The following is a 26,616-nucleotide window of genomic DNA, read 5'->3' as shown; positions in this document are numbered from 1 at the left end:
TCGCTAGCCTTAGTGAAGGAAGTGGTTGTCCTTCCCACTAATACTGACCTTTTACATTAGGGGTGGACATAGATTTAAGTGGGTTGGCAGGAGCATGATGTTCCTTTACCAGCGTTCATATGGCTATTTTTCCTCTGCTGTCGCTGAGTTTGATTCATGGGTTTTTAGAAAATACTGTAGCTACACCTGATGCAGTCTAACAGGAAACAAATGCATTCTGTGAAAGGGAAAAACAAAACAAAACGGTTAATTGAAGCATTTGGAAGGGTCTTGGTGCTGGCTTTTTATGTTATTTAGGGTGTTTCCTAGAGCCATTTCCCATTCCTTACATTGGTTTGAATAACTTTAAGTAAATTTGATTACCACTAAGGAAATTGTTTAAGCACTTTTCACTGTTATAAGGGCAAACCTTACAGTGACTATGGTGTGACACCACCCAGTAAATTGCTTAAGGTAATAAATGGTTTCCTCTGTTTTGAATATGTGTGTGTGTGTCTGTATGTGCGTATGTGTGCATGTGTGTGTGTGCTGGGTGAGTGAGAGGGGAATGGAGAGACCTGTGATTCATAGCATATCAGGGGCTGTTTTTACATTGGTCCTCGATCAACTCTTGTTTTAGTACTTAGCTATATCTGTTCATAGCCTGTGCTCACATCACTCCATTTTATATTAAACACCTCCTACCTTATTTTTCTTTCAAGAAGCATGTCTCTTTCGCCTTTAACATTTGGCTTCATTTTTCCTAGAGATTTTTCTGTCAATTTACTTCTAGATCATCTGCTTCTGAAGAAGATGACAAGGAAGATAGTGCCTGGGAGCCCCAAAAGAAAGTCTCCAGAGGTCGTAAGCAACCTGTTCCCAAAGAATTCAAACCAAAGAGGGTGCCACGAATGAAGAAGACCACCCTACAGATCAGTGATGGCTCAGAAGGCGTGGCTGTTAAGGACGAGCTGGTAGGTGCTTTAGTTGGGCGGAGGGAACACTGTAGTGCTTCCCTAATTGGTGATGCTACTTTCTCCTTACAGAGATCAGAGCAGAATAAGTAGTTGACAAAAGTACAGGGCAGTGGCATTCCCTACCATGGGCTGTAGTAGTATTTATCATTAGACCCACTGTGTTGGAAAGTGAAAGAATATTTATCAACTGACATATTGATGTATTTTGCTATAAGCAAACACTGTATCTATACTAATCTGGATTAAAACACAACAACAATAAAGTATAGGCTTCGTTGCGTTACAAAAAGAGTTGTGCATTTCCAGAATCATTCTGTGGTATTCCTTTGAGAAACTGCTTCCATAGTACATTTGAAATAATACTCTTTTAATATGGAGTAGAAGCCTGACTTTCCAGGGACACATTTATTGTGTATGGTGGAGGGCATTACATTGTACCTTGCTGTGCTCTTAGATAGGGCTTTTACTTAAATCAGTCTTTCTCCTGTTATCCAGTACCTCTGTTTCTTCATCTTTACATGCAAGCTTTTCACTGCATGTACTTAAATGGGTGAGCAGGCTTTACCTATAGCTGAGAAAGTATTGACTTCTATCATCTTTTTGGCAAAATACGGAGATTCTTCATTAAGTATGGCATGGCTGCACCTAAAAGTAGCTTGATTTGCCTAACCTACGAACTCTTAGTTCAGTGGTTCTTGGTATTAGGGTCATAAACCCTTGGAGAATCTGAGAAAAAGTTATGAACCCTCTCTTCGGTAAAATGTGCACATGCCTAGCCTGTAAATATTAAAACATAACTCAGAAAGATACAACTTAAGAACCCTTGTCTTGGTGTTTTCTTGATCCTTCCAGTGATGCTCGGTTATATGTACATAAAGAAGAACTCGAATAGAAAATCTTTCACTTAAGAAACATTCTCGGGGGGAGGGGGTTTAGAATTTCTTTCAGAATTGCCAAAATTCATACATTTTATACCTCAGTGAAAGCACACTGAGCATGTTAGAAGACTTCATTTCGTTAGGTTTGGTGTTCTGCTCTGCTGTAGCCACCACCGAACAAAATAATTGAAAACCTTATTTTGGGTAGAACTAGAATTGGTAGCCTCCTTATAACTTTATTTTTAGCAAACATCATAGGTAAAATTAATCATTATTTAGTCTCTTCCTCTCTTTGTGGCTGGCATTTACAAACCCACCGGCCACGCCATTCACTGAAGACTTTAGCTCGGCTCCACTGCACATCTCCTCTCTGCCACCTTCTGCTGTTGTCCTTAGTGCCCTCCACTGGGGTGAACTCCCTGATGCCCTGTGTTCTTGGTTCTTTGGCCTCCTCATCTCCAGGGACTGTGTCTTCTTCTTGCCTTCACCACCTGTCCCATGAACTCAGCCTGAATCTTGCCATCATCAGAAACTGTGCTACTGACATTCCTTTCCAACCATCCTGCCTTTGGAGTACCATGTCACCATTTCCTGTTCTCCCAGCTCCCTGTTCAGGTGCCCTGATGGCCACACTTTTACAGCCTTGTCACATCTTCTCCTTGGTAGCTCCCAACCCGGGGAGCTTGAAAAAATGCCAGTGTCGAGGCCCCTGTCCAGACCAGTTAAATCTGGAAAGAATTCTGGGCCTCAGGGGTATTACTTTCCTGAGGCTTCTCAGGTGACTTCCGTGGACAGCCGGGGCTGAGGGTTACGACCTAATCCTTGGACTCTAGCACTTCACCAGATCTGCTTCACGGATCACTATCAGTGAGCCCTTTTCTTGTCCTACCTTACCTAGTCTAGACCACATAACCTCTCATTTCAATCATTTTTTATTAGTCTCACCAGTTTTGCCCGTCTTTCCTTCAGTCACACATGACCGATCAGACCCAACACTGGGTGAGCCATCGCCTCTGCTCTGCCAGTACCGAGCTGCAGACTCTTTTTTTTTTTTTAAAGATTTTATTTATTTATTTGACAGAGATAGAGACAACCAGCGAGAGAGGGAACACAAGCAGGGGGAGTGGGAGAGGAAGAAGCAGGCTCATAGCAGAGGAGCCTGATGTGGGGCTCGATCCCGTAACGCCGGGATCACGCCCTGAGCCGAAGGCAGACGCTTAACCGCTGTGCCACCCAGGCGCCCCTTTTTTTTTTTTTTTTTAAAGATTTTATTTATTTATTCGACAGAGATAGAGACAGCCAGCGAGAGAGGGGACACAAGCAGGGGGAGTGGGAGAGGAAGAAGCAGGCTCATAGCAGAGGAGCCTGATGTGGGGCTCGATCCCGTAACGCCGGGATCACCGAGCTGCAGACTCTTGCTGAAAACAACCTTGACCTGATTTTTCCTTTAGATTCATAATCTCAGACCTCAAAATTACACTAAAAATACCTGGTGGACTCATTCTTTTTCTCCGGCAGATTTGTTTTTCCAATTTTTTATCTTTTCTTAAACATCCTCAATTTCTTTCTCTCCCTCTCAGCTGATGACATTGCCTTTTACGTATTTGAGAATACGTGAAGCTCCACATTATCTCACAACTAGGCTAGATATATTTGCATTCCTCTTCTGTCCTGTTATGGTGGAGGAAATGTCATCCCTCCTGTCCAGGATTAGTCCCACTGCTGGGGCTGTCATTGGTGTCCCCTCTTGCTCAAAGTCTTACGTGTCTTTAGTCGTCCCCTTTCTTTTCTCTTTTCTCTCGTCAACTTTTCTTCCAGTGGCTCAATTGCTACAGGGTATAAAAATACTCTTTTAAATATAATTTTTAAGAAGCCCCCCTTCAACTCCTTATCCCTTTCCAGTTATCTGTCAAGCTCACACTGTACAGCAGGAGCCAAGGCCAAGGCTTGCTGACTGATTTGACTGGAAAAGACACAATGAACTACTTTTTTGCTTTAGACAGTTGACTGCTTTCAGAGACAGCAAAAAGAAAAATAGTCAAATTCTTCTTGAAGTCTTGGGTTTAGTCTTAGGCTACATAATAACCATGTGGAGTGTTAAGGCTGATTACAAAAGCAATGAAGGCAGAAGAAAATGAACTTCGATTATTCAGTCGGCTAAAGATTCAGGTTGAACAAAAGGAAGAAAAATATTCTCATGGAGGCTTACTAAACTTGAGTATATCACTGAGACAGGCTGTAGAATCTTAGAAGCTTCATAAAACGGAGAGATATTTTCTCTTTGTTTTCAATAGTTTGGTTCTACCTTTTTCAAACTTTTGGTCTTTGAACCCCTTTACACTTTTAAAACTTATTGAGGAACCCAAGGAACTTTTGGTTGTGTGGGTTATTGATATTGTTATTTACCATATAAAAATTAAAAATGAGAAATTAAAATATTGACTAATTTTTTAAAAAACCTATTACATGTTAATGGAGCTAATTTTTATTTTAATGAAAAATAAGTGTATATTTTCCCAATCAACAACAAAAAAAATTAGAAGAATGATACTGTTTACATTTTTTCAGATGTCTTTAATGTCTGGCTTACTAGAATATGACTGAAATGTATAAAGAAAACCCACCTCCACAAAGATCTGTATTTGGAAAAGGGAGACGTGTTTTAAAAGCTTTTTCAGATGGATATTCTTATTTGATGTGGTACCAAAACTCAATAAGTGGTAGTTTCTTAAAAGTTTGTTTCATTGTGGAATCTGATACCATATTAATGAACTTCTTAAACTCTACTGCATTAAAATCCACTGGTTTGTATTATTTTAGTGGGTCTTTTACCCATGAATGGTTTTGTGACATATGTTGGTCATTTGGAAAATATCGGTTCACTGATATATGCAAATCTTCCAAATGTTAGCATCTTTCATTATCTGATATCAAAAAAACACATTTGTTAATATAACCTCCAGACTCATCACAGTGTTGGGAAGCTGTCAAGTTCACAGTAGATACAAATTTTCCAAAATTCTAATTTTCACTTTTAATGCCTAAAATTTAATGTTGGTTGCAAATGTCAGGTGTTTCCTTAAAGTGACAGTCTCAGTTCATTTCTGAAAAAATGTCCACCATATACCCAAGTCTGAATAACCATAGTTTGTCAGTCATTATTTCAAGTAAAAATTGTGCTTTATGGAAAGAGAAGCTGGTTCAGGTCACAACTAAAACGGGTGCACAAGAGTTTTTGTTTGAGACGACCACTGCACATGCGTATGCACTGACATGCAGCAGAAGTGTTTTACGTATACTGACCATTTCAGCATAGAGTATTAAAAAGGTGTGTTTTCAAGGATTGAAACCTTAAAAATTAATACTTTTTAAAATTAATTTATGTAGGCTCTACCCTCAATATGGGGCTTGGACACAACCCTGAGATGAAGAGTCACGTGCTCTACCAACTGAGCCAGCAAGGCGCCCCTAAAAATGAATAATTTTTTTAAAAAAATTTTTTGAGAGAGAGAGAGAAAGAGAACAAGCGAGGAGGAGGGTCAGAGAGAGAGGGAAGAGCAGGGAGCCCAATGCAGGGCTCAATCCCAGGACCCTGAGATCACGACCCGAGCTGAAGGGAGACACTTAACCCACTGAGCCACCCAGATGCCTCTAAAAATGAATAATTTTTAACTGCATAGTTAAATGAAACTCATCGTTTTACTGCCAAGTGTGTGGCAGTGAAGGGAACAGTGATTGCTACTACTGCTTGGTGCCATTGCTTTGGGGTTTGCTATCATTGCTCTTGTACTATCAGTGAAATGTCAACAAAAAAAGGCAAATTGTGTCTTAGCATTATTATGAATGGAGTGTGACCTCGCAGACCCCCTGAAAGGGTCTGTGGACAACACTGACAACACTCAGTAAATCTTGCCTGAAGGCTCCACAGAGGATACCTTTAAGTGTCTTTATGATTGTTGACTTTTCTTTTTTTCTCTCATTTTACTTTTTCTTCATTTTTTTGCTTCCTTTTCCCTCTCCTAGGAGGGGTAGATATGGTAGCGGTGGTAATGATGGTGGGATCTGCAGATGTGTTAGTGCTTACCATCAGCCAGGCAACGTGCTCAACACTTCGGTTTTGTGAGCTTACTTAATCCTTACAACAACCCCTCGAGGCAGGTGCTAATACTATCCTGATTTTGTAGATAAAAAAGCCAAGGCAAGAAATGTGAAGTGATTTGCTCATGGATAATAGATGGTACATGATGGAACTGGGTTTCTAAGTTAGCAACATGATTTTGTCATCATTTCAGGAACCGATATATCTCTCATGGCTGGTTTTACCTTAACCATGCTCATAAGAGGGATGTGTAAAACCAGAGTGCTGATTTAATAATTAATGATTTGATATAATAATCACAAGGACATGAAATTTTTCTCACTGGTATTGTCTATCCTCAGAGGCTGGAGTATGAAGTAAGTAGGCACTTAAATAAGAATCAGAAATTTACTCAATGAGCATGGATCTAGATTGGGAGAATTAGATAAATCCATTCTTTTGGATTTATTGAATGCCTGCTGTGGTCTAGGTATCACGTTTGTCACGATGACTTCAAATGTTTTAAATGCACAAATCTAAGGTAGTCTGATGTATCCATCTCACAGGAGGGCTGTCTTACTATTGGGACCAAAATATTCAGAGTCTGTTTGCTAAGCTTTCCTTTTTCTTGTACATTGCTTAGAAGAATGCTGATCATACTTGCTTTTTACAGTTCCTGTTTTTCTGCTCCTCTGTGGCTGATAGCCCTCTGTATGGTTGACACCTTCTTTCTTTTACTATATCAAGTCATTTGATCAGGTTATTATCAACTAACTACGGACCTAGAAGTCATTCTATTTTTATATCTCTGTTCTTATCCATTATGTTTCAGCTACAGATATAATATTCGGGGCTGTCTAATGTACATCATTTCCAGGTTAGGTGGTAGTGGGTGGGTAGTAGGATGGGGATGCTCTTTATTGTAGTTCCCAGTATTTCCAGTAGTCAATAATTCTGGAAAAATACTTGATAGGAGAGAAAATTGAATTTTGACTGAAAAATAGTTTGGGAGTTCTTCTTTTATTTAAGTTTGTGCCATCTGCATCTACTTAGGTAACCAGAAACAGGCTAGCTTATGAAATTGTAAACTCCATACAGGTTGGGTCTGTATGTTATTTACCACTCCAGTGCCAAAATGAATGCCAGGTGTCATTCCTTCACAGCCGAGCTGTTGTGAGGGGTGAGGTGGTGGAGAGAGTGGCCCTTGGACACTAGTGTGAACTACTACGTAGATTCCTCCTAAAGGAAAATGCCTGACACCACTGTGCTGTCATGCTGTGTTTTCTGTTCCTCGCCTTCTGCATAAATTGGTGGCAGGTATAGTCTGTTGAGTTTTATGAGTGTGTGGGTATTACTTTTCTCCTCCAAAAGGTTGGCTTTTGATTGCAAGTTTTAAATCTAGGTTTTTTCAGCATGCATAGACTTATCCTTTACTCATTTTAAAAAAATGAAACTTTATTTCTAGATATAGATTCACATGCAGTTGTAAAAAATAATACAGAGATTGTGTACCCTTTAAGTTCTTCTAATGGTAACATTTTACAAAACTATAGTAAAATATCACAACCAAGATATTTATATTGATAATATCCAGGGATCTTATGAGATTTCTCCAGTTTTTTTGTATTAATTTACTTATGTATTTCTGTATGTTTAGTTCTGTAGAATTTTATCACCTGTATGCATATGTGTATCCACCATCCAGAATGGTTCCATCACCACAAGGATCCCCAGTACTGCCTAGTATTTGCCTTTTTGTAGCCATACCCACCTCCCTTCGGACCCTTACCCCCATCTCTGACTCCCCAGTAACCACCAATTTTTTCGGGAATGTTATATAAAGCATAAATCATTAATGTTATGTAAATTATAAAGTATCTAATTTTTTGCAATTGCCTTTTTCCCCATTCAGCATAGTTTCCTAGAGATTCTTCCAAGTTATTGTGTGTATCAATAATTTGTTTGTTTTTATTGCTGAATAATATTCCAGAGCATTTGGTTTTTATCTTTTAATTCTCATGTATTCTATTCGTGCTTTGATAGAATAACTCTGTGGCTATTGCTGATGTTGATTTGGAAGACAGCAAAAATAAATTGGATAGCGTGAAGACTCTGAAAACAGCAAAGACAAAACGGAAGAATTCATCTCAATCACCTTTGGGTCAGAGGACCAAAAAGCTGAAAGCTGATGAAGAAACCAACATGGCCAACACCGCAGAGACACCATCCACGAGCACCATGTGGGAAGCTGCATGCAAGAAGGAAGAGAATGAAGATGACTTTACATTTGGTCAGTCCCCTTTAAAGAAAATGAAGACTGAAACATGTCCTCAGGGGCAGCCCGTGAGATTTCCAGCAAATGCCAACAGCATTAAAGAGGAGGTGGAAATGAACTGGGACATAGTACAGGTATGTGCAGTCATTTTAGTTTGTCGGGTTCCTTTGTTTTTGACTAGGATAGGAGTGATTTCCGGAGGCTTCGGCCACTGGTTTCTGTCCTAGGTATGCTGTTTTATGTTGTAGCTCATCATCTTCAGCTCTTGAGCTAAGAGCTGTGACCTCAGGCAAGGTAGTTCTCTTGCCATGGTATTTTGGTGAACATGCTCTGTGTAGAGAGATTGCACCAACAGACTGGGCCCTCATAAGTTCATTGTGAAGGTTTTGTTTTGAACTTGGACTGTATTTCCCTGTAAAAGTAGTGTGACTGATTAGGACAATGGCCATTAGTACAGCTCTAATTCTTAATGTAATGTAATATACAGTAAACAAGGTCTAGAAATTTCTTAGGAAAAATCTTTCTGAATTCCAACTTGAGCTGCCTTGGATTTCTTCCAATTTCTTGTTTGTCTTTAGGAATGACAGAGAAGACCTGAAGAGTGACTTTTAAATGGTGATTCTCAACCTTTTTTCTGTGCCAGCGCACTCTAGGGACATTTCAAAATTAATTATGGTAGTGCCCCTCAGGGTAGATGGGTGGGATCTTCCTGCCTGTCCTTTGTCTCATGGTGATTCTGATGGGTACTCCTTCCTCTTCTGTGAATTACTGCTCTAGAGCCCAGGGCCTCTGCTCGCTCCAAGTACTACTTCTCAGTCTGGGACTAGCTGTGTGTTACCTTTTTCTTCAGAGGAATTTTTTTCCCCATGTTGTCTCTTCTGTTACCTATTAGTAGAATATCACCAGTAATTTTTAATTGATTTTTCTTTTCTCTGGCCCACTAAGGAGTAGAATGTTGCCTCAGAGCTTTCTTCTCATCCTTGTTCCTGAACTAAATAGTCCAAAGTTTCTTGGAGAAACGGTGTATTGTTAGGCTCTGTTATACCATCTTTTTCTTTATTCACTTAGGCCTACAAGGACATGTTTTAAAAGGATGGTTCATGGACCACCTGCATCAGATCACCTGTAGGCTTTCTTAAAAGGCAGACCCCTTGCTTAGTTCCAGTTCAGACTCACGGGGGCTGGTAGGCGTGTCCCACTTCCTTTTCCTTTCACTAGCACATAGAAGCTTATGTCTCTGCTGTTGACGTAGATCTGCCTCTAGTAGTGGATAGTCAGCAGGAGAGAGGGAAGAAGGTTTCAGAGACCATGAAATCTCTTGAAATGTAGAGATAAGCTCTTCAGGGTTAAGGGCTGCTTACTCTATGACACTTTGCTTCACACCTATCCCCTGATCTGTGTAACAGAGAAAGAGATGAACATATTCCTGCCTTAGCCCATTATCTCTTGGTTACAAGTAATAGAAATCTACTTCCAATGACCTGAAACAGAAAAAAGTTTATTACCAAGGATACAGGTCTTTCAAAGAATGGAAGGGACAAAGTGTGATCAAGTCTCCCAGAGACCTTGAACCAGAAATTGGAAAACTGTGAAGAAGGCACTTTCTCAGTTTTCTCTTTCTTTTCAGTTCCAAGCATTGTTTTCTCCTCCTCCTCCTTATTGGAAGTGATTTTTTGACAGTTCACACAAGCCTGCTCTTGGGATCTGGCACTCCTTGCTTGTGAGTTGGGAGAAATGGCTGCTATAGCTGCCACCTTCACCGGGCACCCTGACAACTAGTAAGCTCAGCGTTTTCTACATGGCTTTAGGGGTTGCCCGGGGAACTTTAGGTGTGATTTGCATTTGGGTTTTTTTGTTTAACCATATGCAGTCCTCCTTGTCCAACCTTGAGTTACTTTTTCAGACAATTCTTGTGGTATATATGGATTTCTTTTCCTTTCCTTTCTTATTCACCCAGAAACAGCAGAGAATAATTTTGTCTTGGCACTGCATTCCTGCTTCCAAACATGGATGACAGCAGTGGCAGGTGTTAGGGGAGAGGAGACTGAGAAGAGTGAGAGTCACCAGAGCTGAGTCCAACAGTCAGGAAGGCCTTGACTCTGGATGAGGACCAGACTCATTGAAATGCCTGTGATATGTATATTATCTGCCACAAGACAAAGTATGTGGCCAAGTTCTTTGGGGAAATCCTGAAAGATACCTAGTTAGTAAGGAGTTGTCAATGGAAATTAATTGTATAGAGATTATTAATCACTACTAATTGATCCTGTGGGAAATGTCATTTCTGTTTCCTTCATTTTGTGTGCTGTTCCCCATAGCCCCTGTCCACCATGTCATCATGATCCTTTTTCTTCCCATACATGGTATGTTTCTCAACTCTGAAAAGTCAACTGCTTTTTCAGGAACATCACCATCTTGTTTAGGGAGGGAAAACTGCATTGCCAATACTTAAGTACTTAAGTTACTTATAGACTGTATGTATAAACATACTTTTTGTCCATTTCTTACTCAGGCTTTGGGGATTTCCGGATTCCTTGAGCAGAGGCAACCTATTCTTCAGCGTTTTCCCCCAAACTGCCAATGTGTGGTTGCTATCAGAAACTAGTTTTCATTAAAGAACATTATATAATTATGCAAATATGATATAAATACCATGACCTTTTTTAGAATTTGAAGAGGTGACTAGCTACAACCAGTTTTTGAGAAAATTAAATGTTTCAAAATGGTGATTGCTGTTAGAGTCTCTTCATTTTAAGGGGGCTGGGAGTATGGGAGTGTAGTAGCCACATATAATATGTTAGTGAAGTTTGCCAAATTAGAGAGGAAAAGCAAGCAAAACCCTCTTTATTAGCCATTTTTCTTGCAAGAGATGATGAGGAATGATGTGGGTGAAGAAGACCATGGGATGACAAAATTGGGGACAGAAGTGGGGACTGGAAGGAGGTGAGTGTGCCCGAGTTGGCTTTCTCACTGCACTTCTGCATATAAGCACACACCACCCATTAGGTTACCTGTTTGTTTCAGGAGGGATTAAGTAAAACAATTGTATTAGCCCTTTTTGTTTTTATGATTTAGCTGGTGTTTTCTATGGGCTTTATAAAACATCTTTTTTTTTTTTTAAGATTTTATTTATTTGTCAGAGAGAGAGAGCATAAGCAGGAGGAGCGGCAGGCAGAGGGAGAAGTAGGCACCCCACTGAGCAAGGAGCCCAGTGCAGGACTGAGCCCAGGATTCCGGGACCATCACCTGAGCCGAAGGCAGACACTTAAGCAACTGAGCCACTCAGGCGTTCCCCCCAAAAATCTATTTCTGAAGTCTGTATACTTCTGCTTTGAAGTATATATAATACTTTGAAGTATATATAGCTCATGAATGTTCGAAAGTAACAAGATTCCATATCAAGAAACAGAACCTTACCAGCACCCTATAATCCCCTTTATATGGTTTCTAGTCTCCTGTCCCCTTTCCTTCAACCACTCTTCTGACTTCTAACAGCATAGTTTTTCCTTTTGCGGTCTTTAAGGAAGTGTCTATGTGTGATAAAATAAGTAATATAATAAAATAAATAGACAGGGATAAAGAGAACAACAGGAATCAAGAGCTTTTGAGAAAGGAGGTGTCAGATTGCTGATTGGGGAAAGATTTTGAGTAGAAAATTCTCTCTCTCAATTCTACTCATTAGAGTAGAATTTAATTTAATTTTAGTTCTTTTAAAATATAGCTGCTGCCAGGATGATTAAGGCTATAGTTTGTTGATACTCAGATTCTTTCCTTTTTAACTGAGGGAACGGGAATATAGATTGGAGGAATAAATCTCAGGACACTTTGGAAGAAGGCCATTTTGTTGGAAATTTTAGACACCAGAGGGCAGTGTGAAGGCACCATGTTTCATCTGCAATGGGATTCAGGAAGAAAAGTGAGACTGTTTGTTTAATTTGTATTTTTGCCTGAAACAAAATCATCTTGCTTTGCACACAAATCAAATATTTGAAAAGATAATGTAGCTTGTGGGACTTTGGGCAATTTACTTAACTTTTTTGGACCTCAGTTTTTCTTTCTATAAAACAGGAGTAATAATACCTATCTCATATAGTTTGAGTTAATACTGAATATGTGAAAGTGTTTGGAACATAATAAGCTCTATACAAGTGTTAGCTTCCAACAACAGTCACAAAAAGTGCCTCTCATATTTGAGTGTTAGGGTTGAAAAAAAATCTTGAGACTGCCTTCTTTTTTACTTTACTCTCATTCCTAACCAGTTAACTATAAATATTATTAAAGTAATAAACGTGAATAGTTTAAAAGTAAAAACTATAATAGTTCTCTCCCGTATCCCTACCCATCCCTAAGGTTTGATTTCTACTTTTATCTCTTTTAGTTATATCTTTGTTGTTTGCCTCATTTTTCTAAAACACAGATTTCTGGGCCCTACCCCAGAGGTTCTTCTTCAGTGGATCTGGGTGGGGCTCAAGAATTTGCATTTCTGACAAGTTCCCGGGTAATGCTTATGCTACAGGTTTGGGGACCACACAATGTGAGCCACTTTCTCTGGTTCACAGATCTCACTGACTCGTAAATGTCACAGGGATTTGTACAGGCAGGTTGACTCAACAGCCAAAATTAAGTAATGAGCAGATCGTTAATGAGTGGCTTAATATTGAGTATAGAATAAAGTTCAAACTGTACATGAAATTCATCATCTCCTCCATCCACTTTTCCATTTCTCACCCCATCTCAACACCTCTTGTACATTTTAGCATTGCTGAACTTACAGCAATTTAAAAAATGTGCAGTGGTTTCTCCTCAGTGGTTTTTGATATGGTGTTCTTTCTTCATGGAATTCCTGCCCATTTGGCTGCCTGGAGATACTTTCATTCTCTTTCTTGCTTTTCCATTGCTGCAGAATTAGATGTTTCTACCTCCCATGTCTCTTGAAACGATCTATATGTGCTTTTGTCAGAGTGCAGATCACAATAGATTTTAACTACTTGTCCGTCTTTCTTCTTTCTAGCTTGTAAGCTCCTTGGGAAGAGGGACTTGGTATTTTACATTTCATTTTCACTGGCTTGATATGGTTATTGGCATATAATATGAGCTAAAATAAACATTTGACTAAATTAAGAGAGAAGGAATTAAATGATTTGGAGGCCCAAAAGTGGAGATGGCTTATATGGAGCTTTGTTGTCTTTAATTTCAAGGAGCAAATCTACATAAGCTGCAGGATATACTCCCTTACCACACATGATGCTTCTGGACCATGTACGACCCAGATGTGGATCTCAGGCTATGTTCGAGCCCCTTTCAGTTAACAATAGCTGAGGTTTAGGATAGTGGGAAACCATGGGTTTCTCTAACAATCACACGGTTCTAAAATGATGAGCATTTTGGTGATTTTCATTTTTCATATCTATCTTTTAGAATCTGGCCTGTCTTTCAAGGGCCAGCTGAGATGCTACTCCTGTAAGAAGCCTTCCTTGATTACCCCTGGGAGACCTTTTTCTCCTCTGAAAACAGTATATCACTGGCACATCCTGTTTTATTTGTACTTATTTGCATTAACATTTGCCTTCCCTTCTAGATTGTTTACTCCTTTAAGACAGTGCAATTTGGAACCACACTTTGGAAGGGATTTTAAAACTATGCCACGGTGGTTGCACTTTTACCAGTACGTAGATAAAAGTCATTGGAGCTTGTGTTCAGAAGAAGAAAAAGAAAAATACCCAATTTATTATGTCTGTGTTTTAGAAATATAATCAACAGTAATGCAGAGAGGCTGGGTGGAAAGCATAGAAAACAAAACTACCCTGTGGTTCAGATAAAAGATGATATTAGCAGAAAGGGAACTTGAGGGGAAAGAATAGACATTTTCGAAGTTCAGTTTGCTTCCATGGTGACAGATTAGATTGTCGTGATAGGGAACACACAGCGATACTGAGGACATTGACTAGAATGCTTTTGGTTGCAGTAAGAGAAAACCCATCTCGAACTATCTTAAGCAATGAAGGAGATTTCTTGACATCTGTAACAGGAAAAGTTTGATCAGTGCACTGAAACAGTCTTTCCACAATTCTCTTAGCACTGCCATCCTCAGCTTCAAGAGTCTGTGTGTACAAACCATGTTTCTCTAGAAGAAACTGTACCTGGGTCCAGAGTTTCAACCCAAATCTTGAGCTTCATGCTGACTGGACCAATCTTTTTGGCCACACTCCAGCTGTTAATTATAAAACAGTTGGATACTGAACAAAATGCTTTGGAGGTGTTGAGGTCAAGTACTCTCAAGGCACATAGCTGCTACATAGTAGGAAGGTGGTGTTGGAGGAGATAGCCATGATATCCCTGAGGAATTCTGTGGGAGAAGATGATGTTAATTGGACTAAGATAAGGAAGAGGTACAGGTTCGAGAAAATACTAATGAGTCTGATTTTGTAGGGCTCAGGGAAGATAACAAGCAAGAGCAGCATTTCTGAAGGGAGAGCAACCTCAGGAAGGCCTCTAAAGAGGGAAACAACTGGTTCTAGGAACTAAGAGAAAGTCATTGGGGCTGGCTTTTTTTTTTTTTTTTTTTTAATTTTATTTATTTTACTGACAGAGAGCAGAAGCAGGGGGAACAGCAGAGGGAGAGGGAGAAGCAGGTTCTCCGCTGAGCAGGGAGCCCGATGCAGGGCTCAATCACAGGACCCCAGGATCATTACCTGAGCTGAAGGCAGACGCTGGCTTCTAATAAGGGGAAGACTGGATAAGATTAAGTTGGCAGGAGGCTGATGTTTTTTGGGTCATGGTAAGGAGTTTAGATTCTAAATGCAATGGGAAATCATTGAAAGGTTTAAACTAGTCAGGTGACATGATTCAATATATATTTTATCTTTTTTTTAAGATTTATTTATTTATTTGAGAGAGAGCATGTGAGCATGCAAACGGGGGTGGGGAGGGGCAGAGAGGGAGGGGGAGAGAGAGAGAGAACCTCAAGCAGACTCACTGCTGAGCATGGAGCCCAATGTGGGGCTCAGTCACTATCCTAAGATCATGACCTGAGCTGAAATAAAGAGTTGGACACTTAACCTACTGTGCCACCCAAGCACCCCCCCCCAAATATACATTTTAAAAAGATAATCCTTGTTGGTTCATGGAGACTGGAATAGATGGGATTGGAGTGGGTGCAGGAGAATAGTTACAGGCTATTGAGTAATCCTGGCTTGAACTAGACAGGTGTGGGGAGGAAGAAATGAAGAACAGTAATAGACTACAGAAATATTTTGCAGTTCGAGTTAATTAGTTCTTATGATAGAGTGGATTTAAGAGTTGAAGGAAATGAAAGGGTTGGACTCTTAGTTTTCTGGCTTCAACTGCTGTTTGGACATAATAAGGGGGAAAACTGGAGAAGGAATAAGTCTGAGAGGAAGAACACTTTGCAAAGCCAAGTTTGAGATGCCCATTATGTTTTCAAGAGAATATGTCTAAATGAGTCTGGAGCTCATGTGGAAGAGAGCCAGGGCTGAAGATGTGAAATAGGCTTTCTCACTCACCAGAGAGATGGTATTAATGCATCAAAACGTGATGAAATGTAGGCCTCAGGATTTAAGATGGCCAGAAGAGAGTATCCTCCCTCGATGATCTCTGGATTTCAGCCTCTTACTTCACCTGTAGTTTTGAAATTCACTGTATTTTATATATTGACTTGATTTTGTTAATTAGCTGATTTTGATAATTCTTTAGTAATTTTTCTGTTTTTTTTTTTCCCTTTCCAGTTTTGGCTGATCTTGGGCAGTAAGATTGAAATAATAATAAAATTTATACCTTTCGTACTGTACTTTGAAAAATCTGCTTTTGAGAACAGTTACCGAAATTGCCTTTCCTTCTTTCTCTTCTTCAGGCTGACTTCTCTAAACTTTTCTGCTTACATGTACATGCTCCTGAAACCTATAGATTTGTTTTTTTAAAAAGAATTAATTATTTCAAATATGTAGTATATGTGTATGATATGAAAATCAAAAGATACAGAAGAGTCTTCCTACCCTTACTCATCCAGTCACTGACCTTTTCTGAGAGTAAGCCATGTTCCTAGGTCTTGTGAGTCCTTCCATATCAGTTCATCTAAGATTAGTTGCATGGTATTCATTCTACTCATATCATGTCATGATTTATTTACCAGTTTCCCATTATAGACTTAGGTTTTTGCTGACTTTTACTATACTGGAAAAAGTTCTTCAAAAGATATCACTATAAATAATATCATTTTCCAGGAGTATGAATATATCAGGATAAATTCCGAGGAGTAGAATTGCTGGGTCAAGAGTTTATGAATTATAAATTTTGATAGATAATGCCAACCTGTTCTTCCTCCAGAGGTTATACCATTGCACTTTCTCACTAGCAGTGAGATAACACAGTGTCATGTGTTGACACATATGAACTCAATGAGTTACCAACTCCTTGATCTTTGCTGCTAATCTTGAGAGGTGAAAAGTGTGTCTTATTGAGACCTGTAGAATTTGAATGATTACAGAGTGGCTTTGATTGGATTTTACTGAATTAGTGAAATGACTATTTTATGATTGTTAGTACATATATGTATTTTTTTAAACCACTGCAAGTGTTTCTAAGTGACTGGAGAACATTATTTGATTCTGTTTTTAAACCGTACATTATAACATAGATGTTTAAGTTTCAGGATTTTAAATCACTAAGTATCCTTAATTTGCAGGTTTTATCTGAGAGAACGAATATTGAACTTTGGGTTTGTGCCAACATTATTCGTCTCTTTAATGATGATAACACAATTCCCTTCATCATACGGTATCGAAAAGAGCTTATTAATAACCTCGATGCTGATTCCTTGAGAGAAGTTCGACAAACCCTGGAGGAGCTCCGGTAAGAAACCTGGGAAGGGATGAGCCTACTGTGAGGGAAAAGAGGCCGTGTGAGCCAGTGAGGGAAAGAGTGAGGAAGTGAATGACAGCATATTTCAACAGTTCCATTGTTTTGTTTTCTTGAATTACTGTAACTGAATGTAGTCACCTTCTAACAGAGAAAGTCAGCTCATTTTACTTCTTTAGGTGTGTACAGAGTCCCTCTGCTGGAGTGTTTATGAATAGCTCGGGCCCGCATGGGCAGAAAGGAGATCTGCCTTAAAAGTGTGTGCTCAAGAGTTTGACCGTCATATTCTCTCATAGAAATACTTGTGTATAATGGCAAAGGAAGGAAACTGAGAAAAATACATTTTAGTGTGAATCTTTGCTAGCTTATGTAAAACTGTCCTCTTAATACTATGAAGTCCCTAAATGGAGAGATTTTTTTGGCAGTATAGAGTTTGGTAGGAAATATGTATATTTCCTTTTTCTGATCTTTTAAAGGGCATGGTAATTTGATATTAGTGGGTTTTAAGTTTTGTAAAGCTATAGAATGAAAAGCATCCTTTAAAAAATTATTCCTCTGGACTTAATATTATTCCTCTGACTTAATAAGTCAGAAATAAGCATGCCAAGACTATTAACTATATTTTTCAGTAGAGTTTATTAAACATTCTTCGCCATTCATGCATTTATTGCATGTCTCCTACATGCCAAGTGCTGCGTTGTTAATGTGTGTGTTCTTCAACTCTACGACAAGGATCTGATTAAAATTGGATAGAATTCTTACCTTCAAGCCATTCTAAAAGTGCTAAAAGTTGTTTTTTACAAGCAGCCTGATAATCTTCCTGGGATTTGGGGGGAACCTGCATCTCACTAGCATTTCTACACCTTTTGTTGAAGTTCTTTTAGTGCCAGGAGGATTAAGATGCTAATAGGTGGAGGATTATATTTCATTGAGAGGCAAAATCAATTAGCCAGCCCAGAAGTATAAATGACTGGCTAATCAAATGGTTTCAGATTAAGTCTTCCAGGCCCAGGTTAGTATAATCAAGCATCAGGGGGTACAAACTGGAGATCCTAACTCTTGAAAGGGGTAGCATCTGTTCCAGCTGATTACTGACATGCAGTCTTGTCCGCCCAGTTTGCCAGCTTGTCCTGTGCATTTTTCCCAAAGAACCTGGTAATCTGAGTTTTTACATAAAAACTTTCTGGGCCAGATGAAACCATCTACAGGCCACATGTAGAAGGCCAGTAGTTTATGAATTCTGAAGTAAGCTTTCTATTTGGTTGAAGGCAAGGTGATGAAGAAAATCTGAGGATTTGGGATCTGAAATTGGGGAAAGTGTCACAAACAAGCAAGAATAATTTATTTTAAAAATTAAAGGTATTCTAAAAATTAAAGGTATTTTAAAAATTTGGTTGTATGGGGGACAAATAGAAGCTTTATGTCAAGATTACTATTATTTTCTTTTTCTATAAAAAAACTTCTGCAGAAGAATTCATTCCCTGGGTATCTATTAGTAGTGAAATACATTGAATATTAGTGGGGGTATATTTCTCTGAATAAGTGGGGGCATTGACGGGGGCTTGGAAGATCTTTGTATACCATACAGAGATTTGAAAATGAGATATGGTCTTTATTTTTTCTTAAGCTCAACATTTTCTATAACTTAGAGCATTGGTTTTCAGTCTGTTAATTGCTACCTATAAAGGAGTAGTGAAACTAATGTAGTGGGTCATTACTACTTTAACAAAAATTAAATAGAGAATAGAAAATGTAAGAGTACAGTTTATGTAGTAAAAGTAAGTATTGTTTCATGAAGCTGTTTATCATATGTTTATGTAACTGTGTATTATATGTATTTATGTTTATACAACTTTATTATATCTAAAATTATATATACGTGTATATGTGTACTAGGTTGCAAAGTAAAAAATATTTTTTACTGAGGGTCACTGTTAAAAATGGGAATAAAAAAGGTTGATTATGTATAGTAGGGAAAACTTCCTGTTTTTTCTCTAAAGACACCTTTCCTCTTCCATATATGCAGGCCAATAGGACATTGGCCTTTTGTCAAAATGACCCTGGTGGGCTTCAGCCCCTGAAAACAGTCTTGGGCTACCAGGAATGTAAAAGATACACAGGTTGTAATCTAAGTACTGCATATGCTTCCTCTTTAATTTACAATCTTCTACCTTTGGTGTTTTTTTTTTCTTTTTTTATAAGTAGATTTAATTTTTTTCCCCATCAATCATTTCTAATAATCTATATTGGCATCTAACTTTTTCCCATCATTTTAGCAATTCCAATTAGGCAGATGCTGTAAGTAGTAGCAGGTAACGAAGTAGGGTGAGAGGCATTAGATATAACAATAGGATTGTGTATTCACAGTACAAAATCATTATAATGTAGTGGAATGACCATGCCCTTGCCCCTATTATCTATGCATTGATTCCTGGAATTAGCTTTTCTTTGTGAAATCCTGGCTCTCTCCATTGGAGAATGGTATTTAGAGACCAGTTATGGGTGCTAGGTGTGCTGGTCCTGAGTGATGATACCCAGTAGCAGTGAGCACGTCTAGCACCGATAACTTGGTTTCTATGCACTATTCGCCTGATTCCGGGGCTGAGGCAAGGAAAGTAAAAGCCTGGAATATCTTGTGCCAGAGAATAAGGAAGTGCTCAAAGAATGGTGGGAATATGTTGAAAGAACACAGAAACGAGCTTGGAGGGGTTACTTCTGGTCAAATTTGGAATAATTTGAGGATCAAAATAAGTGTTAATAATGGATTATAACCATTAAATGAAAACCATGAGTCTGTGGTGATATAAATAAATCAGCATATAAATTGAAACTTTAATAAGGAATGGGATAATTAAATAGCTTTAGAATACCTCTCCACAAAATACTTAATTACAAAAAAATAGAGTGGCTGCATCATGTAGAAACCCACAAACACTATCAGATGATCTAAGGTGATTAGTGAAAATCATTTGCCACCTAAAGGATGCAGTGATAAGAACACACCATTACTTCTGTAACATCAGAGAAACTCAAACTGTAGGACATTCTACCAAATAACTGGCTTGTAACATTCTGAAGTATCAAGGCTTTGAAAATCAAGGGGAGACTGAGATACTATTTCAGCTTGAAGGAAACCATAGGCACATGGCAATTACATACAACCCACTCTTAACAAAATTCACTATCAAGGACATTATTGAAACAGTTGATGAAACTTAGGTGAGATCTGCGGATTAGAATATAGTAATAGATCTATATTCATTAACTGATTTTGATATCTATATTGTTAGGTAGGAGATTCTTATTTATAGAAAATATACCCTAAAATATTTGGGTAATGGTAACTTATTCTTAAGTGGTTCAGAGGGGAAAATGTTTTTATCTCACCTACAACATTCCTGTAAGTTTGAGATAGCTTCAAAAAGGAAGTTTTGACACATAAGTCTTGTATATTACAAAAGTTTTTATTTTCAGGGCTGTTGCAAAGAAGGTTCATAGTACAATCCAAAAAATCAAAAAGGAGGGGAAGATGTCTGAGTGCTTGTTAAAAGCCTTGCTGAACTGTAAAACTTTTGAAGAACTAGAACATGTGGTAAGCAACTCTTTTAATCTTTTAATACAATACCTACCTAATTATAATATTATTTGGATCTTTTTATAGCTAAAAAAGATCTGGAAATAAAAAGATAAAGTCATCAACCATCATTATGTAATTCAACAAAGTGCTTATTCAATAAATATCTATCAAGTGCTTTTTTTGTGTGGCTTGCTAAGATAAGTAATACAGAGTCCTTGTCTCCAAGGCATTCCCAGTTAAGTGGGGAGACAAAGGAGTGTAGGTTATGGAACTGAGAAGCTTAAGGGAGAGTGCTCAGCTGGAGACCTAACTGTGAGGGTCTTCAGCATGTAGTTGGTATTTAAAGCCATGAGAATGGAAGATTTCACTCAGGGAGAGTTTGTAGGTAAACAAGTCAGGATAGAGCATTGAGGCACACTAACTTTTGAAGCATGGTGGAGGAAGGGAGAACCAAAGAAGGAGACATGGAAAGAATGGTCAGGGAAGTAGGAGGAGAATCAAGAGATGATGACACCATGGAAGACTATAGGTGATCCATTGTTAAGTAAGTAAATGTAGTGGGGAAGTTTGGCAAGATAAGGACTGAAAAATGTATATTTGTAAGTAGGGGATCATTATGCCTCTTTGGGATACCACTTTTAGCAAGGTATGGGAAGAGAAGCCCAATGGCTCAGGTTGAGGAGTGAATGTGTGTTAAGAAGTAGAAGCATTGTGTGTTGGCAGCTATTAGAGGAGCTCCGTTGGGTTGAGGAGAGGATCTTATAGTCCTTGTAGTCTAGGCACTGAGTTTTTAAGATGAGTGAATACCAACAAATGGTTATTGTAAAGTAAATAGAAAAGTGTAAAGAATCAGGTAAGGAATAACCATCTTTGTATAGCTAGTTGTCTCTGGTTGGTATTAATTCATCTCTGAAGGGAGAGGAAAGGGTTGAGAAAAGGGTGTCTTTAACATTCCCACCATGTCTTCTAATTTTGTGTTTTAATTTTGACTTGCTTTTTAAAACTGACTGGTATGGTATATTTTCTGACTTTTTTTTTCTAGGCAGCTCCATATAAAACTGGGAGCAAAGGCACCAAAGCCCAGAGAGCAAAGCAGTTGGGATTAGAAGGAGCAGCCAAGACACTCCTTGAGAATCCAGGGGTGCTCAATCTGCTATCTTATATTAGACCCAGTGTAAAAGGTACAGCTTTACTTCAAGAGATCATCCCTGTTTCTTTTTATTTTCGTTTTCTTTTTCCTTTTTAAATTTGAAAACTATGTTTTAAAAAAATGGTTTCATTAAGTAATGACTATACAAAGAGTATTATAGCATATAAAGAATAAATAATTCTAATAAAATAAATCCCCATATACCTCAACTGCTTAGCTATTCTGCTTCCTCTTTTGATGAAGTTCCTGTTCTAGTCTTTTGCCCATTTTTATTGTGTTGTTTCTCTTTCTCTTTTTTTAATTAATTTATAAGTACTTTTTAAGATACTCTTTCTCAGTTATATGTATTACAAATCTTTCCTCCCAGTTTATAACTTTTCACTTTCTTTATGCTGTTTATTAAATAAACAGAAAATAGAAGGTCTTAGTTTTATTATAGTTAATTTATTAATCATTTCAGTTTTGTTAATATTTCCTCTAAGATACTTGTTCTTTTTTCTTTTTAGAGAAATTTCTTCATATCCCAAAGTTTTAAAGAATGTCCTATATAGTCTTTTAAAACTTTTATTCTATTTCTAAAAATTTATTTAATTATAAAAGTCATGTCTACTTTTTAAAAAGAATTTCAACAATTCTGACATATATGTTTTAAAGTGAAGTCCTGCTTCCACACTTCTACTCTTCAGGAGTAAAGGGTCTTTTTTCTGAAATGTATCTTCCTAACCTTTTGTGTATCTGTGCACAAGAAGGAGAGTGAGATGGGAAGAGGGTATGGGAGAGAGAATTTCTGAGAGAAACCCATGGAAAGTGACAACTGATACATGTCAAGATACATTGGTTTTATTGACAAAATAAGCCCTAGAGTGAGAGCTCTTTGAGCAAGAGTGGCTTTTTATAGGAGTTCTGACAGGATAGGATGGGGAGATTGGTGCTCTCCTAAGTCCTGTGCTCATTCTAGTTTCTTTGGCCTTCTGTTTATTCTTTTGGCTAGGAGACCTAAGTGTCTACAGGGGGCAGTCTCTGATAAGAATCTCCACATTCTGTACTACACTGTGGGGAATCCTAGCATATTGTAACCTACATTCATTTTAAACTATTCAGCAATGTGAGTTTGTGATTAAAAAATTAAGGATGAGTGTCTGTAAAAATACGAATGTCTGTTCACATACAGATACACACATCTTAATATCTGTTTCAAAAACGGCAATAATTAAAAGAGAAAGCAAATAAGTATTGAATATAGAGATGGATTGAAATGAGTAAAACTCGAGTTTAATTTTTTCATGTGTTTTTTTAGTTGGATTTTCAGATGATGCAATTTTAATGTTTTAGTAGTAGCTGAGACTATAGCTGAGCATTAACGTCAGCCACAGTGGGAACTTTCTTGCCCAGTGATAGTTTTCTTAGAATCAGATATTGGAGTTTTCAGAATATCAGATGCATAAAAGTTTATTGTCTGTTCTTACTCTTTTATGATCGATTTCCTTTCCTTTTCATCTCCTTTGGTACAAAATTTTCCTTAGTTTTGCATACATACTGAGTTCCTACTGGGTAGGTTTGATGACTCTATCTCTTTTCATGACTGTATATGGTGATGCTCGTGAACTACATGGTGATGGACACTTGGTGATACTTCTGTCAATGGGCTTGGTCAGGGCTCAGTGCAGTTACAGGAGCATATATTGAACTTTCTGTTTGCTTTATTCCCTCTTCCTCTGATCATAAATGTCAAAGAATTACAATTGATTCCAAACACACTAGATACTGGTTTTTAAAGTTTGCTTGGATTGTTTTTTTCCTTTTCTCTGTCCCATCATTTCTTGGGCTATACACATACTCATGTTCATGCTCAATTCTTTTATTTTTCTAAAGAAATATTTTCATCATTCCCATCATTTCTAAAAGAAGAAACCAGCTATTTCAGTGTAAAGTGGAAGACACTTCTTACTTGCCACAGACCAGTAAGAATTTGGTCTGAATCAAAAAGATATACGTGCCACAAATGGACTACATCCTAGAATTTTGAGAATATCCCCACGTTGTTTACAAGGAGGAGTAGCTGATTGCTGTGTTGTGTGGAGAAGAGGTAGCCTTGTTGCAGATAAAGTGAAAGGAAGTGTTGGCCCTCCAATTTTTGTTACAGTTGTGGAGCTTTGAAGAATCTGGCTGGAAAGTTTTCACTACAACAAAGGAGATATGATTTTCTGCTTCTGTGGTCTTATTTTCTCCTGATTTCACTGAGGTGCTAAACTTTTTGAACTCTTGTTATTTTGGGCTGTCTTAAGCCCCGATGATCAATTCTCTCTGATGGAAGAAAATCCTTATTCAAACACGCAAGACTCTTTTTCCAGTCCTTTCTCTTCCTGGTTGGATTGAGAGGGAGGTAATGTAATTTGGATGAGCTACCCAAGTGACTCTGATAATTTCTACCTCCCATTAGGAACCACGGCTCTAGAGGTAGCTCAAGGCACCTCCCCAGCTGTGTTTTTGTTTTTTTTAAACTTTAATGGGTATCAGAATCATCTGGAAGCCTCTGCAAAACAAAAATCCCCAAGTATAGGAATCCATATTTTTAGTAAGTACCTAGCATGGATTTATTTTTGGGTCCTTAGACTATACAAAACATTGCTCTAGGGGCGCCTGGGTGGCACAGCGGTTAAGCGTCTGCCTTCGGCTCAGGGCGTGATCCCGGCGTTATGGGATCGAGCCCCACATCAGGCTCCTCCGCTATGAGCCTGCTTCTTCCTCTCCCACTCCCCTTGCTTGTGTTTCCTCTCCCGCTGGCTGTCTCTATCTCTGTCAAATAAATAAATAAAATCTTTAAAAAAAAAATAACATTGCTCTAGAGCTCTAGTGTAATTTTAATTATGTAAGATTTATTAATTTTAAAAAATTTACAAATTGTATTCACCAGGAATGATGGTGAAGGTCTCTTATTTATAACAGCAAAGTATATAACTCCTTTTTTTCTGTTCTCTTTCATTGATGATTCTCATTGGAGATAGGTTCCATCTTTGCTTCTGACTTACTACTCTGGTGTTTCTATTAAATATTGTATAATGATGCTGTAAGGTGCTTTGGGACTCCAGGAATTAGTGCATTAGTGACTGGTTTTCTTAGATGAAGACTGATATAGGGAGATAGCTCACCCAAGAGCAGACATTTATTGACTGCTTCCTATATGTCACAACTGTTCTAGGTCCTTTACATATACAACCTTCCACCTCTCAAAGGTAATTCACTCCTGAAAATCCCCTCATAGGGAAACTCTCTTAAAATGTAAATAGAATTTGTATTAATTTTAGTGGTTAAATTTCTTTAAAATAATTTTAGTTATTTTAATAGTTAAGATTAGTTATAACAAAACCCAACAAGGCATTTCTCTTTGTTAATGACTCCATAAGTCTGTCATCTTATTCTCTTTGTCTTTTGTACCTATTACTCATTAAAACTATGCTCTCAGAAAAACATAACTTATGATACTTAGGGCTTGTGTAATTCAAACTTCAATGCAAGAAAAAAAAGCTTTAATGGAAATAGAGCAACTAAGAAGAAATGGGAAAAAAGCAGTGCAAATAATCTCTCTCGGTGTATATATAAGTTGATATCACAGGGGCCATAATGTTCAAGAGTCACTGCTATAAATTAGCAAACCAGAAGCACTTGGAAAGAACCTTATGCACCATTGGTAGACAATTCAGTTAGGAAGATGAATGACCACATAATGGCTCTTGTTTTGTGCTCATGAGATTTGAGAAATTCAAATGGGTCATTAAAAGTGTGAATAAGTGCCTCATAAGTCAAAATAAGAATATTAATAAAATGACTTGTAAAGGATAATTTTTGTAACTGGTATGAAATGGTATACCTTGGGTTACGACTCTGTTAATATATATTTCCTATAGCACGTTTATTCTTTATAAACCCTTCATGAAATAGATGCTATTCCATTTTTATAGGAAACTGAGGCACAGAGAGGTCAAGTAATTCGCCCAAGGTTACACATTTGGTTAGTGGTGGAACTAGGATTAGACCAGGCAGCTGGCTCCAGAGCTGCATTTTTTACCACTAGGTTATATGATATGTAAAGGTCCTGTATTATTGCTTGGAGACTTTTTATTTTTTTGCAGAGGTAAGCTACTCACTGCTATGATACTTCTCTGTCTTAAGGTTTTCAATTTAAGGGTTTATTTTGACTGGAATAAATTTATTATGATTTAATTATAGACTTAAAAATCCAATCTGTAATTCTTGCTTTGTTTTCCCCTTTACCCTTCTAAAGGACTTTCAGCCCTCCAGGATATAGAAACAGGAGTGCAGCATATTTTAGCAGACATGATTGCTAAAGACAAAGACACGCTTGACTTCATTCGGAAATTGTGAGTAACTCTTTTATAGTTTTCTGCTTTGTGGACTCATGCTGTTAAGGGTCATATGGTTAGTGCTAACACTAGTGTTCATTAAAAACTTTATTTTTAGATTTTTTTTGGTAGCAGAACTCTTTGTTCAAGCAACAGAACCCTAATATATTAAACAGATAAAAGTAAAGTTGCTTTAATTGAATACTAGGCAGGGAGCCTGGAACTCTGCTTGCTCATCCTCCTTACACTGACACACCTCAATGGAGGGCTCTGAGGAACAGTTTAAAAACCATTGCATTACACAATGTATGCCAGAGATTCATATTCATTTAGACTGAGTGGCATGCTTTTTAAACATATTGTGATGTATGTAGTATACATGTATTATAATATCTCATTTCTGATATTTATAAATGATTGAGTTAACTTGAGAATGTTTTCTATCAGGTATAGATAAAAGTGCTGAC

The 26,616-nt window shown here is 38.0% G+C and overlaps 1 protein-coding gene across 3 annotated transcripts in view; it reads left to right on the top strand.

Annotated features, from left to right (window-relative positions):
• The window catches only part of SRBD1 (S1 RNA binding domain 1), a 197,550-nt gene that overhangs the window by 7,986 nt on the left and 162,948 nt on the right, over positions 1–26,616 (top strand). For all 3 annotated transcript variants that reach the window (XM_045787914.2, XM_087863365.1, XM_087863364.1), the window contains 6 exons: positions 773–953; positions 7,956–8,321; positions 16,889–17,055; positions 20,536–20,653; positions 21,681–21,819; positions 26,071–26,167. In XM_045787914.2, coding sequence (XP_045643870.1) covers positions 773–953; positions 7,956–8,321; positions 16,889–17,055; positions 20,536–20,653; positions 21,681–21,819; positions 26,071–26,167 — 1,068 coding nt within the window. The remainder of the gene's footprint in view (positions 1–772; positions 954–7,955; positions 8,322–16,888; positions 17,056–20,535; positions 20,654–21,680; positions 21,820–26,070; positions 26,168–26,616) is intronic.

The sequence above is a fragment of the Ursus americanus genome, chromosome 7 (genome assembly GCF_024610735.1).
Source record: "Ursus americanus isolate L20-20 chromosome 7, mUrsAme1.1.p, whole genome shotgun sequence".
NCBI lineage: Eukaryota > Metazoa > Chordata > Mammalia > Carnivora > Ursidae > Ursus > Ursus americanus.
Note: the sequence above shows the minus strand (reverse complement) of the source record. Positions and strands in the feature narration are given on the sequence as shown.